Genomic DNA, 19,214 nt, shown 5'->3' on the forward strand with positions numbered 1-19,214 from the left:
AGATTAGCAGGTGTTGCATGTAACTGAGATATCAGCAAGTGTGCACTACAAATCCGTTCATACGGATCTTCAGGACAAACTCTTTTTCTGGTCCAAGAATCATGTCGTTTGTGGTCATGAGTTAAAATCCTGTAGAACCACACTACAGCCAACAAGTGTTCTAACTATCATTCCTTCCCTAGAACGTAATGATACCAGCGAGTTGTTTTGCCATACAAAAAATGGCGGCTTGTGTTCGCTCACCCCGCGATTTTGCCTATTGCGCGTGCGCCTCTTGCCACGTCTGAATTGACTGCTTGTCACGTCACGACGGTTTGCTGTACCTCTGAGTGCTACGAGGGCAACTGAGCTTCCTCGACTGTAATTCATTTCTTTGTGTTTATTATACATTTGATATATTTGTATTGCTGTGCGAATGACACTCCCTGAAGCTCAGAGGCACAGTACATGTAGAGTAAACCATCGACGAAGCGACACCATGGAGGTCGTGGACAGTCCGCTGAACCTGGTAAGTTCCCATCTTGATGTTGCAATAACAAGCTAATGTAAAGGAGTCCGTGTTAGCATGGTGAATGTTAACTGACCGACACGGTGTCTGCCGAGTAGGTTTTAAATGCCTACGCAGTGCCTTACAAGGACTTACTGTACAGTGCTTACTGTACTATCGTGTTTGTTTCGGTTGTGGGTCAAGTATACTGCTTGTATGGGCATATTTGCTATTATAGTAGCAATATTTGTCCATACGTTGACCCTCGACTAATTGTCGCACACGTCTAATGTTTTTGTGTCATTAAACGACTTCAATCTTTTTCCTATCAGGCAACGACAGGGAAGAAAACCAATTATGTGAGCTGCTAAATACAGTCACAGCGGTTTGGATTTCTGATATGCTAATGTTTATGAGGAGTGATGGGAACTTATTTATTTCTCTTTTTTTCTATGGATAACAACGAGGGACAAAAATACTTAATGAGAAATTCCTCGAGAACGGCATTTTTATTTAGCTTTATTTTCACAAATGTTAGTTGTGACATATCAATGAAACATTAGGTAATAATTTAACCTTGTTGAGCTCTTGCATATGTTAGGTCAGCGGGTGCCCAGTCCTCCAAAGCTACCACCCAAATCCAACACACCCGAATCAAGTGAATGACTTGTACATCTGCAGAGCCATATGATTCAGCTGTGTAGAAGGAGCTACGGCATCTAGGACCGTAGCTCTGGAAAAAATCTATATGTCAGAAGGACTTACCCAGTCTGTGCTGAGGAGGATTTCCTCAGAATTCACCTCTCTCAAGTTGCCAGCTGCATTGTGCTGTTAATTATCACCATAGTAACACTTTAGCAGGGTGACCAAACATCCGTATTTCCAGGGACATGTCAGTATTTCACGTCCTGTCCCGGGCGTCCCGGGTATTTTTTAGAAAGTGAGGAAATGTCCTGTTTTTTTAAATTTCCTTCATTGGACCATTAAATTTACAGGCACTAGGGCACTGCGCTGCGTGTGACGTAATCCCTGAGCCGCGTCAGTGCAGGCAGCCCTGTTCTTAATCAGAAGAGAGATAAGTGGCTGTCAGTAGCCAACAACATGCCAAAGCGCAAATGTATGGAGTTTCCCCGTTTTTAGAGCTCCCCCAAGGTGTTCTGGTTTTCCCAAATTAAAATATGGTCACCCTAACTTTAGTGACATTTAAAAAGCAATATTTCAGCTGCTTTATCTGCTGTACTGTACATTTCCACTTCCAGCTTGGTATGATGATTTATCATGTTGATGAAATTGCACCATCTCAGTAAAACCAGAGTCATAATTTCACTATTTACATGCATGCTCCCAGAAAACTATTTTTTAATAATGGATGTGCCAAGTGTCGGCGAGGACTCTGAGCTTCTTTGTGTGTGTTAGATTTAACTCTGTTTAATCATGTGTTAAGTGTTCATACAGTGTAGAGAGCTTGACGATTGTGTGTGTATTTTAAGCTGTTTAATCCAAACATCACTGTTTGAGTTCTTCACTGTGTTATGTGAGCACATTGCTGTGGGACGTATTCTGCTCCATATATCTGTTTTCACTGGGAGGGGTCTCATGAAAAGGGACTCATGGCTGGGGATGATTATGAAATGTTTTTTATTGTTTCAGGGTAGAACTGAACCAATAAATTATCCCCAATTTCCTTAATTTTGGGAGATCACTTACATGTAAAGCCGATCTTATCAAATGACCTTATCTTCCTCAGATAAGAGGTAACTTCAAGTTCATGGTGCCTAAAATCTGAGCTGGAAAGTTGGACATCTCTTAATAATTAATGCATATATATTGCAGTTGAACAAAGTGCAACTCTAAACAAATTGTTTTATTCTGCATCCTCTTCCCTGTTTCTACCATATTGCACACGTGCCATCATCTAACTGTGCTCAGGCACATCAGCAGTGCAGAAAGGCAGAACGTTTGGTCTCTGCTGGAAAGTATGAAGAGGCCATTTCCTGCCATGGAAAAGCTGCAGGTATGGTTTTCTGAATGTGTTACTCTTAGGAACTGTAAGAATAGAAACATTTATCTGGACTGCACTGACAAATATTTGAGTGGCTATGTGGTCTTCCTAGTAATTTATTCTGTAATTACACTCATGTCAGGCAGTAGTTCCAAATGTCACTGAGGCAGGCTGACTTTGAATAACGATGAAAACAGGTCACATCATTATTCTCTAATTCTATTTGTGTGATGCTTCAGTAATTTACTAATAAGCAAAATCCATTTTTCAAATGATTGACTTTATTGATGTTAATTTGAATTATTGGGTTGTATGTAATTTCTGCTCTCTTATGAATGAGCTCCACTCAGCATCTATTGAACTTCTCTTAATGATCTTCCACACAGCTCATCATTCTGATTCTTTCTGTATAGCTTCTTCATCTCTCACTTTGTTCCATCTCTATAGATCTACTACTGCCTCTAGTGGTATGGGGTGGTAATACAACTAACAAAAACATGACTGAGGATACTACATGTCATTCCCATGTCTCTCTGTCTCTATAGATCTTCTCACAGAAGCAATGAAGTTAACAGAGTGTGAGCAGGTGAGAATCTGTTATTTCTCTCAGTAGTTGTACTAAGTTCTCCTCCAGCACTGATTCTTGTTGTCAGGATTTTGAAATTACTGATCTAAATCCACTCTATGTATCTGTGATGGGTTACAGTTAGATTCATGTTATTATTTGTTCATGCTCATCCAAGGCATGTCAGGAGAGCCTGGTTACTGAATATAGCAACAGTTTTCCCAGCATTCTGAGGAGAAGCTGCTAACAGATTTAGCTAAATTCTCAGCTTGGCTCATCATTCGCACATAATGAGTCCTCTGTCCTTTTGTAAAACAAGCAGCCCAAAACTTCAGCTCTTTTCTCTTCAACTCCCGTCTTTCCTCTCCTCTCTGTCTGTATGACTTCATCAGCTGAAGCAGGTTGAAGCTTTTAATAGATGCTCTGGTACGAAGGTACTGCTTTAGGTTTGACACTCCCATGAGTCTCAGGCTGCTTTCAGATTATTCTTTCATTTCATGATTGCATCCGAGATTTAATCAATACTAAAACAAACAATTGTTTACTTATTTGCTTCAAAATCAATACAAACTGAGAAAATTCAATGAGCTTCTCTCCCCTCCTCACTCTCTGCTACGATGCAGCTAGCCGATTCTATTTTGAATGCTAAGGCAAGTTAGCATAGCCACCGATGACTGCGGATAAAGAGTTTTCCTGTAATAGCAACTTTTTTCTCCTCCATTAGCATATTGTGCAACGATTACATGAGTTTGAGTGACAGCGCTAAGCCCCACCTCCTGGCTCTGATTGGTGCACTTCTTCAGACAGCAATAGTAGCTCAGTTAGGAGGTGGAGGAGATCCATGTTTTCACTAATACTGTCTCAACAGGGTTTGAATAAATATGAAAAGAATATATTTTTATAAAAGTTACATATTTCATTAAACTTGGGATTAGAAATAAAGGTGTACCATAGCTGTGTATTTTCTTTGTCAGCTGAGTGTTAAACGTTATTGCTAGCGTAGTGTAGCATAGTTTTATGGCTGATGTTGGTGTTCTGCTTCTGTAGGCCAGTCTGTCCATGGAGCTGCAGAGAGACAGCCATATCAAACAGCAGCGGCTGATTCAAGAGCGCTGGAAGAGAGAAACTCGACGTGAGGCAACCAGGGCGCGACCTGGCGCCGGGCCAGGCCCCTTAACCAAAACCCAGCCGTCAGGTCAGCCCTCGGCTGCTGGCGCTGCCAGGCTCTCTGCTGAACCAGGCAGAGGAGTCGGTGAGCGAGAATACGACACCCTGCTTTACCAGTTTCAGACTCGGCAGGCTGGAGCCTGCCAGCGTTTAACTTCACCGTGCCCTGGCTCCAAAACCACCAAGGATGATAAAACCCGCCTGGAGGAGCAGCAGACCACCATCGACGACCTGCGGCGCCTGGTCGACCATCTGATGAACGAAAACCAGCGGCTGTCGGCCGAGAACGAGCGGCTACGTTTGGAGAACGCCCGGCTGCAGTCTGAGGCCGCAGACTTTGGGGAGCGTTCTGAGCTCTGGGTACTCCCTCATGCAGCGGGTGCCATGGGAACGGGAAGCGGGCAGGAAGGGAAGAACAGTGGGAAAAGCAAGGAGATCGCTATCCCTCAGCTGCCGCCGTTGGAGATGCCGGCTCAGGAAGATCTGTGTCTGGATGACCTGCCGCCCCTGGAGCTGCCTGAAGACATTAAGAATGAACTGCAGGAGCTGCTGGACATAGACAAACTGGGATGAAACAATACTGAGCCACACACACACATGCACACCACCATCTTCATCATCAAACTACTAGCCCTCATGTCAGATGTGGGTCACTGACAGCTGGGTTCATGTGGGTTAAACCTAAAGTACAGACATGTCTGCTTTCTGTATTTTCAGGACAGTCCTGTCCAGCTCAACATGTTCTACTGGACTGGAAATCACAGTCAGATAGTAGCATCATTACACAACAGGGCAACTGTGGAGTAAATCCCTCTGACGTAATAGCATACACTCACTCACCACAATGATAACTTACCCAGGCTCTGTTATTCGCTCCTTTTCAGAGATAACATCATGCCTTGGCCTTTGTGACAATAAGAACAAAGTGCTTCATAGAAGGACATCAGGTGAGGAACAGAAAGCTGCATGTAGAAATTATCTGCAACAAGAGTTCAGGTCATCTCGCTGTTACCATGGAGAATGCAGTCAACAACATTACATCACCTTTATGTTCCCCTCCATCCTTCTGCATGGTTGTGGATGAAAGAGCCCTGCCCCTCCCACAACATATTTGGGATTACTATCCATATTTCTGCACACAGATAAAGATGCAGTGAGAATCAGCTGCAGGTGAGCACATTACTGCTGCTCTCTGAAAATCATGGCTGCAGTTTTCTACCACTGTAGCAGACAGAAATTAAAAGGTTTTAATTATATGTGTGTGCTGTGATTTTTATCTCTTAAGCATTACAATATAATGCTTAAGGACAGAGGAGATGGTGATAGAAATAATGACCATTACATTTGGAACAGAAAGGGGGAAGTTTGGACCCCAGAGCTCACCAGCCCAGATGGGTAGTGCAGAGAGGCAGCATCATGTTGTTTTACTGCAGGAGGGACTGGTGCACTTTAGAAATCTATTTTATGTGGAAATATTGATGCAACATCTTAAGAATTGAACCCAAATGGGTCTTCCACATGGACAGTGTCTCTGAGTGAACCAGCAAATTAGCTCCAAAGTAGCTTATGGACAAAAAATCAATTCAAAAATATTTTCTAACTCCAGAGGTAAAATTAAATTAAACTAATATCACAGTTTTCTTCACTTATTGATGCTGATGGCTGTCAGCAGGAAGGATGTCCTCTAGCAGTCTGTATTACAGCAACTCTGGAGACACTCTGACAGGATCATGACGAGGATGCTTGAGGTTGTCTATAATTGTCTCTTTTTTTATTTTTATAAAGAATCCTTCATGAACCATCATTTCCAGAGGTCCCACAGTCGTTACCAGATCAAAACCAGATCAGTCTTCATCAGGTTGACTCCAGTTAACTCAGATAAGTTTCTACAAACCTATCAGTTTGTAGAAAAGGTTTGACCCATGTCATAGAGTTTAAAAGATAGTTATTCCTGATACTCACCAAATGAATATAAACCTCTGAAATCAAAGAAAGTTACAAAAAAAAACACTTAAAATTTTATTTTTTTTGACATTAAGTAAATACAAATTCTATCTGGCCTGAAGCAAGAGAAGTTTGTTCTGATTCAATGAAAAAACATCTGACCTCTGGTTCATTATAAGCAACAGGTCACATCTGTAAACTCAATGCCGCTTGAATGAGTGACAGTAGTTTAGATCAAATGTTTGTGTAGTTTGCTTCAGTAGATGCACTAACCAAAGAATACCAGCAGGGGGAGCTCAGGTGTTTTTTGTACATTTTTTCAGCAAAACGGAAACTTCTAGACATGCGAGATGTTCAGACATGCAATCGACACTTTACTGTTTATGTGTAATGACTACAGTTGAACGTAGATATTTATATAACCAACTTTATGTTTAAAACATCTGACATATAATCAAACCAAACATTTCCTGTTTTAGGTCCTATCCCACTACTAACATTTCTAATTGCTAAATACCAGAATCAGAAGTTATAAGAAATTTTGAAATTCAGAAGTTTGCTTCTGAACATTTCCTCAGTGTTTGGTAGAACTACCTACTACATTGTCTGACATGGCTCAACATCTGGGGTTTTACTTCCACAAACATGGTTTGGTCTGTCTCACAGTAGTTTACTGGATTTTTGGTCTTCTTACATTTTCTCATGATGCCATACAAGGAAGCAGTGGTTTAGAAGTCCTGAATGGATCCTTTTATTGCAGTGATTTTGGGTGATGGGAGAAACAAAGAAACGACAATGTCTTTAGAGCATAAAAGACAATAAAAGCCACATTTGTTTTTGCCTTTATATTGACAGGCATTTTTATTTTAGTGTATTTTCAGCAAACTCATCAAAACATTTTAAAAACTGTGTCCACACAGCCGTGGTGGGCACATCGGCCTTTGGTTTAGTCAGATATGAGCATTAAATGGACATCAACACGTGAGCATGTGCAGCTTGCTGCTGCACATTTGCAGGTTGTTCATTAGGATGTTTAAAAAACACTGGCTCAGAGAAATGCTGAGCTCCACAGGAAGCAGCAGTGCTGCGGCTAACATGGTTTGGTCTGTCTCCACACAGAAAACTAGATCAGAGATGAAAAACATCAGCACATATAAAATAATGGGAGGATATGCATGTGCAAATTATGCTGTTACAATAAAAAGCATATAAATCACAAAAAAAGTCATAAAAAAGCAAACCAATAACACTCAGAATAATTAAAGCTTGAAATTTACAACCATGATCTTCTCTGGGTAGATCAGTGAAAGTCAGAAAAGCTAGCGAATTCCCCTTTTTGACAGAATGAAAGTGTTGGGAACACTCCAACACGCCTGGCTTCCTGTCCATCCAGGGCCAGCATGTTCCCACTTCCTGTTCTGAGACATGACTCAGCTGCTGCCACGTCTAACGGAGGAAAAGCAGCTGAAAGCAGCAGCACAGTCAGAAATGCTCCTCATGACTACACTGAAGCTAAAAGCATCGTTTTGCTTCAAGCAATGGTTCAAAAACAGCATTTTAATTGATCCAACATAGAGAAACAGAAAATGGTCCACATGAGTTCAAACCTAACAAGTCACGCGTGAGGAGGTCCATCAACCAGAAGAACATTTCAGTTGATGAAAATAATATTTTATTCTGATTATGGAGTCAGATATTTTGGAAAGCAGAAGCATAAAATTAATACTAAAGCTATTAGCAACATTTGAAATCCCCAAGCCACAGTGGTACCACGTTATTCATATTAAATGAAAGAGCAGATGATGAGGAATGTGTCTAAAAAATAAAAGACAAAATATTTCCCACTCCTATAAAAACCCATCAGTCCCAGTGAGAGACGACAGACAGACCATAATACCCCTGGACAACGCTCTGAGGGGAAACACTCTGAGCTGCAGGTAATAAATATGTCAGCAGATTGGTCATCACATAGAGTCCAGCAGAGTGAAACGTCAGAGTGGGAAAACAAGATGACAGCATCATCCACCAATCAGCAGGCAGCTCTGCAGGGTCTCATGACGCGCCGTAGTTAACGGAGCTCAGCGCCGGCCTCTTCTTGCCTTTGATCTTCAGTGATCCATAACGAAGCTGCTGGTGACAGAAAACACAGAAGGTGCTTCAAGATCAGCTCGCTGGAGGGTGTTACTGCTGAGAAACGTTCAGCTCAGCATCTTTAGCACAGGTGAAGCTGTGAAACCATTTGGAAACTCACAATTAGGTATTGGCGAAGAAAAATGCGGGGACTGTCTGGTTTTAGCAATGGATTAGTTTCAGTGGAAAGCATGCAGTCATCATTCTATAATTGCCTCTCATACAGGAAACTACAACTAAGAATGTTCCAGTTTAAGCTTAATGTTAGAAGTTCAGCTGCAGCAACAAAGATCTGAGAATGTTCAGAAACTCAGCACCTCAGTTCCAGTTAAAGGATCTGTCAGTGCTTGTTAAATCGTCTGGATTTGCCTGGAAGCCTTAGATTTTTTCCTCTTTTTTTGACGTATTGAAATAGTGTGTAAATAAATGCCCTGTCTATCCCTTCAGGAGTGTATTTTTAATATTTTCCCGGTCAGCAGGGTCAGGTGGACACTTACGTCTTTGCGGACTCTGGATCTTGTGATCTTGACGCTCTGGGAACGTCTCAGTCCTTTCTGACTGACGGCCTCATCTTCAGAGAACGTTGGCTCGGCCTCTTCATCAGACCCATCCTCCTGCTCATAGTAGTACTCTGAAGTAACAAAAGACACACACAGTAATCAATGAAACCATGTGATTGTGTGTGAAGCTTCCTTTGATGAGCTGATTGACTTCCATCTACCAGGAGGAAATCATCGGGCCTCTCCTTCCCTCATCAGATGTCAGTTTCTGACATACGGAATGTTACATGTGGTAAAAATGTATATATGACAACAAACCTAACCATATGGGAAGATGATCATTATGATGTGTACTGTGAGAGAACTGTTCAGAAGAAGAACAGTGAAAAGTAGGCTCAGGATTTAACATCAGGCAGGGTCCTCCATGTCTCACAAGGTCTTGTGAATGTTGATGACTGTAGCTGAGGAGTGTCAGCTTCCTCTTGGTCCACATCAAGCAGGTTCCCTTCCAACCCCAATGTGTGTTCATGTTTGTGTGTCTTTGTGTTGCCAGTGTGTGTTAAAGAAGTGAGGGTGCAGCTGAGCTCAGCTGAGCCCTCATGTTTCTGCTACCTAGAGCACACACACTTAATCGGATTAATCATGATGAATCAGTTATTGAAGTAATCATCAACTAATTGCTTCTAATTATTGGCTGAAAAACAACTTGCTTAGAGCAATAATTAAGCCAAAACTGTATAAAATATAAATGCTTTGTGCATTTAAGACAAGAAGAACCTTCTTTGTCTCTGTATGCTCTAGCCAAACTTCTCAAATGGCATCGTTTTAGCTTCACCTGGTTCCAGGGGTAAAAAAACACCTGATGAGCATGATAAGAAGTTCAGGAACTCAGCACCTCAGTTCCAGTTATAGGATCTATCAGTGGTTGTTAAATCGTCTGGACTTGCCTGGAAGCCTTTGATTTTTTTTGTTGACGTATTAAAATAGTGTGTAAATGTCCACATGCAGAAGCCAAACAAATACCCTGTCTGTCCCTTCACTCACAAAGGAAACAATAATAATAATAATAATAATAATAATAATGATAATGATAATACAGACCTTTGGGCCAAAACACATTACTTTTGTTTGTGGTATCAACACAAAGGTGACACAAACTTTAAAAGATGTGATTAAAGTCAGAGGAATGGAGACAAATTTCACATTAGCTGCAATTATGCAATTATTTTTGAGTCAGAAGCTCAGACTTCCTGCTCTAAGTTTCACCAATAAACCAAAGGGTTGAAATGAAAGCAAAAGGTCATCTTTACTGCCATCTTGTGGTAGACTAGCTGTTTAATAAAACACATAAACTAGTCCAGTTTAAGGACTTTAAAGAATATTAAAATAGTAAAAACTAAAATTCAGAGTGAAGCAGATCCAGCTCAGAGTTTTATCTGTTCTGAATTCTGTAACAACACAAAGCTTAGCTGAACACACAGAGTGACCCTGCCCCACCACCCCCCAAACCCAGCCCCATGCCCCCACTCAGCCCCCCTCCCCCTCAACCCAGCCCCATGCCCCACCTCGCCCCGCCCCACCCAGCCACGCCTTGCCCCACCATGCAGGCCAGCCCACATCTCTGCCCGTTCCTATCCAACAGGACCTTCTGACTCAGCAGCTCCACGCTTCAACCCCACACCACCTGAAAACAATGGCTTCCTTGCTGCTGCTTCCTGACCTCTGACCCCAACAGCTGTTTTACCAGGGATTTCCTGGTTTTGTTGCAAGTGTGTGCTTTCTGTTTGTTTTGGGTCTTAGGTCATCTCTCCACTTGATCCAAGGAAACAGACAGGAGCCAATTAGAAGAGATGTAATGGGACCAAACTTCCCAAGAGATCAAGAAACACCAAACAACTGACTGAATAAAGAAAATACAGCACTTCCCCTCAACTGTTCTCCATGTTATCCACTGATGGAAAAAAAGCCTACATTTTTTCATCAACTTCAGACCTGATGCTCCTCCTCCACAGACCAATGAAACGAGGTGAAACTACGGCTAGCTGCAGATACTCTGCTGTTCGTCCCACAGACCTTCCAGTCGGCTCAGAGCTCATCTGTTCAGAGTCCTGTCACTTTTAAAAGAGCTTCTGTTTCAAACTCTATCAAATATGTAAGCCGGGATCTAGAACATGATGACATGGTGAGGAAATAATTCAACCAATCAATGATGGGTTGGACCAGAGACAATTAACCCAGCAGAACTCTGAAGTTTAACTCCCAGCTGAACCTCTGGATTCCACAGAGTCACTTCTGTGGTAATTCTCTCCAACACCATGAATGTGAAGGACAGAGCCAAATACCATTCCATCAACCTTCAGACAAAAACATCGAGAAGGTCAGAGAGCCACAGAAAAGCAGCCCAACAATGCAAGCTTCCTCAGACACGTACCCGGCGATGTTTCCCAGGCTACGGTTGCCTAGACGCCAGCTGTGCGCTGTCAGAACTCAAAGCTGTTGATGGAAAGATAAATCAATTTCAATCTTTTACATCTACTGCAAAGCCACTAATTACCAACATGTGTGTTCACAGGAGAGAATGTGTTAGAATGATTCACACAGATGCACCCCACTGTAGGTTCCCATGGCAACTCACTGGCAGGTCTGTAACATCAGCAACAGAGCTGTGAGCCAGGAGTAAATAAGTCCAACAGGAATATTTGTTGACATAATTTAATCCACCTGTACTCCATGTATCTGGCCACTAGAGGGAGCTGTAGAGCAGATGAGGTAACCCAAGGTTCTGGATGCCTGAGCTGAATACATGATGCCTCCATGTTCACTCCATCACTCCTCCTGCATCCATCCTTGGAATCTCTTTTCTCCTCATACATATTCCTCTGCAGCTCTGTCTTTTTGAGCTCCACTCAGAGAGTGTGTGTGTGTGTGCATGTGGGGGTGGGTGTGCGCGTGTGTATTAAAAAGACAAGCATAGAAGGAACAGTGAGTATGTGTTTGGCATTCTGCTGGCATCCCCACTCCACCTCATCTCATCCCTTCTGTCTGCTCGGAAGTCATCTCACACACACTCTTTCACACACAGCTGCTGAGTGCTTTCATTGAAATGCCAGCCAACCTGCAGGGAAGGAGGAAGCCGAGGAAAAACAGCACACAGAGAAAATCAGTCCAAACAGCAGTGGGCACTACCTGGATCTGTTTCTGATGCAGCCAGGAGGCGACCTGATGATTAGCAATGCAAAGAATGGGAACAGGAAGTAGCCGTAACCCCCGGAAACCAAGCCATACCTTAGGGTTAGGGTTAGGGTTAACAGGTTTATTCTTCAGTTTAGTTTCTGGAGCCCTCTGGGGTGTGAATATTTATATGATCTGTGTTTATTGTGAGAACACCACAGCTGTGATCAGTCCTAAAACATTAAAGACCACAACTACTCCACTAAATACATACATTAGTATAAATTTTGGGTAATTTCTCCATTACATAATATAGAACAGCTGTTGTTGTTTATTTCAAAGGGAGAAGGTAGATTACACTGAGTTAGCCACAGATGCTAGTTTTCATCTATAGTCCCTCAGGGTCCCGTTGATCTAAATACAATATATTACAGCGCAGTTACAGGTAAGTTAACAAGCTTCTTCCATAAAAAAAGACAAGAAGACTAATAATAATAATACTAATAATAAATATTAAGATTGTTCATCTTTTCTTTTTTCGTATTGGTAGCAGCCAGAGCAAGGACTAGAGGAAGCTTCATGCAAAGAAGAAAATAATTTGTTTTTATTTTTGTTGTTGTGCGTTCAGAAACTTCGACTTTTCTGTGTCTCAAATGTGATCCTGGAGCGTCCGTGTTTAGATCCTGTGGTCATGAGTTTGGATTTTAACATCACAGGTTCTGGTAAAGGAGACTGACTCATTCTGGGACAGAGGGAAACATTTCTCTGGACTTTGTCCTGGACGTTCAGAGCAGTGGTGATGTGGACACATTCAGTGCAGGTGAAATTCACCAGAACTCCTGATCAGAGGGAAACGTTGTGGGTTTGATTCCAGCTTCCTACTGCCATAGGTTATTGTGCCCCTGAGCAAGGCTCTTAGCCGCTAGTTGCCTACCAATGTGACGGTGCATGAAGGCGTGTGTGTGTGTGTGTGTGTGTGTGTGTGTGTGTGTGTGTGTGTGTGTGTGTGTGTGTGTGTGTTTGTATATGAGTCTGAATGAATGTTTTGGTGAGGATTGGCTGGAGGCTCCAGAAATGCATGAAAGTCACAACAATATCCTAATAAGAGAGAAATCCAAACAGATCTGAGTGTGTGTGTGTGTGTGTGTGTACGTACCATCTCTGGAGGCCGGGTCGGTGTTCTGGGACCTCCTGGAGGCCGGGTTAGCTGAGTGGGGGTTGTACGGGTACAGCTGGTTTCCTCTGTCGTCCTGCTGGCCGATCTGCGTCAGGTCATGCATGCTCAGGCTGCGCAGCTTCTCTGTTATGGCTCCCTGACCCTGACAAGCCAACAGGCAACGTTACTGCACACAGCTCAACACTTCTCTCCATTACTGTCTACATGTCAGACAGTAAAGTAATATGTGAGAGGTGAGGCGTAGCTCCAAAAAAAAGACCCTGTTTGTTTGGTGTTAAACAAAAAAAAAATCTTAATTTGCTCTTCCTATTCAGAGGGAAACAATTAAAGATGAAACATTCAGAAAGTATAAGTAAACCTCTTCATGGTTCATTCTAAAAAGCACAAACAATATATTCTATCAAACACGGGCAGAAACATCAGTTCAGCGAATTTCTGACTCTTCATTCAAGCAGCAGTCATCTGTCTTCACAATTCTCAGTGTTTGCATCATTTCTCCTGCATCATTCATTCTGACTCAGGTCCAGGAGTACAGAGAAGTAAACGTCTCCTGGGAAACTCCACCCTGAGCAGCAGCACAGACGCTCAACTGGAAAAGTGCCAACAGGTCAAAGTAAACTAAGGATTATTTTAGTAATCAAGTAGTCCATTGATTATTCTGATGATTAATCAGATAGAAAATTGGCACATTCTGCAGATTTTTCATTTAACCACTTAAGTCTTTTTATACAAAGTTGGAAATACATTGAAAGATGCAAATAAACAAATAATCCAAGTCATTTCTTAAATGAGAAAATGAACATTTTGTTGCCTAAAATGCAATAGCAGCATTCCTATAGTGAACACAAAGGATGAATCTTCAGCTAATTGCATACATCTAACATCAATATGTTAAATGCTCAGTTTTTTTTTTGATTAATCGATTAATAACTGGATAGCTAAAGGTGCTTTTTATATGGACTTTGAAAGAAGTGAGGCTAAATCTGCTACTTGAGGACTTCTGAGTAGAACACATTTCTAGATAAATTAGGTAGTTTTGTTTTCTTATCTTAAATTCCAAATGCATAGTTTTGTAAAGTTTTCACTTAATTTCTACCCTGAGTGTGTTGTTCTTTCAGTAAACTGCCTTTTTTTAATCTGTATACTCTAGTTAATAACAATTATTGACTTCTAAATTAGTTGATGGCTATTTCAATAATTGATTCATCGCAATAAATCTGATTGTGTCAGCCTATACATTAGTTCTGTTTGCAAAAATACAAAATATTAAAAATGATAAGAAGATCAGTAATTAGAATGTTTTTGCTCTCTCTGATTATCACTGAGCTAAAGATGCTAACATGAGGAGCCACTCTGTGTTAGTTAGTTAAAGAGCCAACACATTAATAAATCAGTCCTGTTGCATTAATAAATGAAGGACAGAAAGGTTAACGAGGCCAAACTGGAATACAGACATATGAAATATGATCCTTACCTTCATTTATTTAATAACAGATAAAAAATTTCTTCATGCTGACATAGTTGGACAGAGTTAGACAAAATGAGTGGAAACTACAACAAAAGTAAGAAAAATAATAAAGCCCCGTATATAAAATAGTCAAAGGTAATTTGGGAATCATAGTTGCAAAAATAGAAAATATTTTTGGCAAGACATTGAATTATTAAATCCATACCAAGGTTTTTGGGTTGCAGGTCTGAAAGCATCTCCCTGTTTAGTTCTAGGGTTTATTTATTAGCACATCACAAGAAAATGATCTGGTCTTTATCAGAGGAATCACTGTGATAAACTAAGTACACCCTTGCTGTAGACTGTTTGGAATGCTGAGAATGCTAAAGTAAAACTACTAAGCAGGCAGACTAAACGACAGAGCTGATGGCAGTGAATCACAGGACTGAACAAGTAGGAATTCTAAGGTTTTCTTCTCGTCTCTGACAGGACTGGCAGCAGGGATTCAGATCGAAGTGCTGCAGAGACAGACAATCCAGACCTCATCATGTTGGACTGAAGAAACAAATATCTGCAAGCATCAATGAACTGAAGTAACACTGAAGTGCAATGGGACCTGAGCTACCTTCACACAGCAGGTCTTGATGCCTGCTGTTGTTGTTGTTGAACAACAACAACATAATTGTTGTTGTTGAAATTCTGAATCAGATTTTTGTGTGTGTGGTTGTTCATTCTAATGAATGATGTGACCAAAATCAGACATCTGTGAACGGTTTGTGTCCCCAAAGCGATCCGCATGAGCAGAAGAAGAATGCTGGTGTCACACAGCAGCGCTCTTTACAGAGGCAGTAATAGACGCCGCCGTCTATGGAGGGAATTTAAAGTTCTTGAAAGCTGGCAGCATCGTCACAGGATCAGAACCAGATGAAGGGAGCTAATAAAACAAAGCACAACTTGTAGCAGCAGCTTTTAGCGGAACATTGACTGCAGCTTCTGGAGAGAAGCCTGGATGTGGAGCTGGACCAGAAGTGGTGCACTTCAGAAATGTTTCATCATTTTCAGAATTAGAACTTTCAGTCATTATTTACATCAGAATTCACTTAGCCTACTCTGTCACCCTCACCCAATCAGTTATACTGGGAAAATGGATGGAAGGATAATTCACACAAAAGCATTATTATATTAGGCCACATTCATATTTGCAAACATCGCAAAGGTATAAAGTTCTGCTCTCAAATTGAAAATGTAAGCTCTTGATAATTCAAATTTCAATTCCTCTATGAGCAAATATGATTAATTGGCAAAGAGAAACTGCACATAAAAGTATCTCATAAAGCTAGCTTCTATCCAAAACAATATTCACCTCGGTACTGACAGAATCAACATTTAGATTGATACGGTTCAGAATACTGAACCGTAGTCAGATATGCATCTGATTTAGTTCTACGTATGGCAGGAGCACAGACTGGATTTCTTGGGGGTGAAACGATCACACTTGTGCCGTTTGGACAGAGTTCATTCAGATATACAGTAGGTTGTTCTCACTCACTCTCATTCAGATCAGTTCAGTTGTAGGGTGTACTTAATTTTCTTACCAAACATTTTTCCACTTTGGTCACTTTTTGGTTTAGTAACTAATGTGTGTTTTTTCATAGACCCTGGTGGACCAGATCATTGCTATGATGTCCTAATATAATAAAGCATAGAGTCCATACCCATGGCTGTATGCTGAGAGGATGTGATGGGCAGCACTGTATGAAGTAAGCATGCTATTTGCTGTTTACCTCTCAGAGGAGCATGCTGAGGTGCACACACTTTGAAGGATGTCAGTACAGAGGAAGAAAAACACAAGTCATGTTAAGGTCAAAGGAGACAGTGAAGACTAGTTCAAGTTTAGAAACATTGATCAAATGTTCCCTTTGCTTCATTCCTTTCTGAAGAAAATGTCTCTGATGGAACTGATAGAACTGCTCCTGGTGCAGTCAGAACCCGGCGGCATCCACTACGTTAGAACGTCAGAAACTACCCTGCCAAAGTGAATTTTCACAACTACAACACATCTAGAAGAGTTCACATCCCTGTTAAAATGCAGGTTTTGAATCATTAAAAAGTAGAATATAATAAACAGAGCTGAAGGATCCATTCCATTCATGAGATGGGAGCAAATATAATAAAATGCTCAGGAGAACATGAAGTATGAACAATATTTTTGGAGAAAGCAATAATCCACATTTTTGTTTTAAAAAGAGTGACTTCATAAAAAACAGCAGTGTTTCAAAGCATCTGCCATCATTGTATAATAATTCAGTTCAACAGATTTATGACTTGAACTGGTTCCCATATCCAGACCCATTTATCCCTGTCATGTTAGTCTGAACTCAGCTGGGAAGTGTAGCTACGAAGAAGCACACCAGTGGAATACTGGACACATTTACATTAACACATGATTTCTTTTCATTAAAAGAAATGCATTCAAAATGGAAAATGTTCTTTCACTCACCTTGACAGCAGCAGAGACAGCAGCGGTAGCCGCAATACTTAATCCCTGCTTCCCAAAGTTCACCATGGTCTCATAGCTTCTCTCTTTGGCCTGCACGATATATTCATCTATTTCCTAGATGGATACAATCAATAACACTCTTACTGGGGACAGTTTAATCAGGTAAAAAGCAACAGAAGCAGAATATTCTCAACAGAAGTTTAGCGTGTACTCAGAGGCAGACAGAGAAAGATGGATGGTCGTACTCTCTCTCTGGAGGACAGCAGGGGGTGCAGACACTTCCTGTAAATGAGACTTGCTCCTCTGGTGTAAGGCGACAGCAGCCAGATCACAAAAGCCATCTTCAGCTCATAGTACAGAGGGAACCTGGACAGACAGAGAAACTGCTCGCTCACATGGGGCTCAGGTCTGAGCTGCTTTTCCACCTCAGACATGCAGCCAACATGGCCACTTCCATCAAGTAAAACATTATGTTAAACTATGTGCGACGTAGCGTAACTATGTCAAGAGTGGTAAAAAGGACGCCTACAAATTAAATGTATTATTTATCTGAGTGGAGTTAGCCCCCTACTCTCTTCAAATTAAATGAAATTGGTGTCAAACTGTTGTGCTACATTTGTGCATCAAACAGTTAAAGATTAAATATTTCCAGAGATTAACAGAGATCAGTCCACATTTACAAAATCAAGCAAATTTGGCATCAAACAACTGTGCTGCAAATATTTTTGCTGCACAAACCAGCACAAATGTAACTTAATGTAAATTGATTGACACCATATTTTATTTTATTTGGGTAAATGTTGACTGGCTGGTTGACCTTTGATGAGCCCTAGAAACATTATTAATATTTTTAAAATGATAGTGCCACAAACGAAAATGTTTGCTGTACAAATATTTGACACCAATTTTGTTCAATGTGAAGAAGGTGGGGGCCAACTTCACTCAGGTCTCATCATTAGGTGAAGAAAAATGGATTCAGTTTGACAGCATTTATAAACCAAGGAATGAACAATGGACAGATAAATTAACCACAAATTCCTTCATTTTGGGAAATCGCCGATTGGCCGATACTTATATGAAATCAATCTTATCCAAAAATCTGCCCTACTTCTGCTAGAAAAAAAGCTATTTTAATAATTTTGTGCTTTTTGTTTTTATCAACAGGGCATTGCTTCAAATGTCAAGAGAGTTAGTCAATCGAATACTGAGACTAGTGTACTGAGAGAAGATTAAAAAAATCTAAGTGGTCAGCAACAACTCAGTATCAGTCATTTTCCCAGGGTTGGCACTGACCAGTGGTGGGCTGGTTAAATACTGAAAACCTGCAGCATATCTCTTAGGTCATTCATAATAACTGGGCTCTTTGTGTTATAGTCTGTTGACAAAAATACTCAAATGGTCAAAATTCTGATTAGAATGTCAGACCAGAAAACTAGAAGCCAGTACTGGCAGGAACAAACTGAGGTTAGTGCTTTTAGCTGCAGGATGTGCACAACATGCTAACTACGTTCAAATGTGTCTGTATGCGGGTGTGTGTGTGTGTGTGTGTGTGTGTGTGTGTGTGTGTGTGTGTGTGTGTGTGTGTGTGTGCGTGTGTGTGTGTGTGCTAAGGTTAGCAATGTGCTTCATTCAGGTTACTCACCAAGCTACAGTCAGGTCAGTGATTGTCTCCACGACTGTATACAAAGCAAATACAATCCAGTACATCATCCAGCGCACCTGAACACACACACAGAATCACTACGGTTAATCTACACACACCTGAGCTGGATTGGTGTTAAACACTGCAGAACATCACCATTAATACAGTCTGGTAGACATGTTATGGAGAGTCTAATAACATGCATCTTAATAGCAACTGCCAACTTAATGTGTGCTTGTCAAACCATAATTATTTACCTTGATATTATTACTACCATGACATGTTATTTTGACTAACATTTGTGAGTAAAATAAATAATTAAAATTAAAACAGGGACTGCAAGCCCAAATATTAAAACAAGCTTTTAATCAGATTATTTCCTTTTCTCTTTGTTTGATCCATCCTGGAACCCGTAGCTGCAGCAGCAGCAGTAAAGGGCAAACAAGATGAGCTCGCTGTCTTTCTGCTTTTTGCTGTCTTTC

General features: G+C 41.1%; 2 protein-coding genes across 3 annotated transcripts in view; one reads left to right on the forward strand and one right to left on the reverse strand.

Moving 5' to 3' along the window:
* The first annotated feature begins 279 nt into the window (after positions 1 to 279).
* On the forward strand, positions 280 to 5,475 carry nrbf2b (nuclear receptor binding factor 2b). The gene is made up of 4 exons (XM_028026845.1): positions 280 to 508; positions 2,417 to 2,501; positions 3,035 to 3,075; positions 4,102 to 5,475. The coding sequence occupies exons 1-4, from the start codon at positions 416 to 418 to the stop codon at positions 4,792 to 4,794; spliced, it is 912 nt and encodes a 303-aa protein (XP_027882646.1). The 5' UTR covers positions 280 to 415; the 3' UTR covers positions 4,795 to 5,475.
* Positions 5,476 to 6,995: 1,520 nt separating this feature from the next.
* reep3b (receptor accessory protein 3b) overlaps positions 6,996 to 19,214 on the reverse strand; it is a 33,852-nt gene continuing 21,633 nt past the window's right edge. The window contains exons 3-8 of one of the 2 annotated variants that reach the window (XM_028026847.1): positions 18,733 to 18,809; positions 17,336 to 17,456; positions 17,091 to 17,204; positions 13,123 to 13,285; positions 8,793 to 8,926; positions 6,996 to 8,292 (exon numbers count right to left, since the gene is read on the reverse strand). In XM_028026847.1, coding sequence (XP_027882648.1) covers positions 8,218 to 8,292; positions 8,793 to 8,926; positions 13,123 to 13,285; positions 17,091 to 17,204; positions 17,336 to 17,456; positions 18,733 to 18,809 — 684 coding nt within the window. In that variant the 3' untranslated portion in view covers positions 6,996 to 8,217. Of the gene's footprint in view, positions 8,296 to 8,792; positions 8,927 to 13,122; positions 13,286 to 17,090; positions 17,205 to 17,335; positions 17,457 to 18,732; positions 18,810 to 19,214 lie in introns of both variants that reach the window. The other variant, XM_028026846.1, reaches the window with a different exon arrangement.

The sequence above is a fragment of the Xiphophorus couchianus genome, chromosome 9, assembly GCF_001444195.1.
Source record: "Xiphophorus couchianus chromosome 9, X_couchianus-1.0, whole genome shotgun sequence".
Classification (NCBI taxonomy): Eukaryota; Metazoa; Chordata; class Actinopteri; order Cyprinodontiformes; family Poeciliidae; genus Xiphophorus; species Xiphophorus couchianus.

Coding starts and splice junctions, on each gene's coding strand:
- nrbf2b (XM_028026845.1), top strand. CDS start 416: ATGACACTCCCTGAAGCTCAGAGGCACAGTACATGTAGAGTAAACCAT. Junction 509..2,416: donor TGGACAGTCCGCTGAACCTG/GTAAGTTCCCAT, acceptor AACTGTGCTCAG/GCACATCAGCAGTGCAGAAA. Junction 2,502..3,034: donor CTGCCATGGAAAAGCTGCAG/GTATGGTTTTCT, acceptor CTGTCTCTATAG/ATCTTCTCACAGAAGCAATG.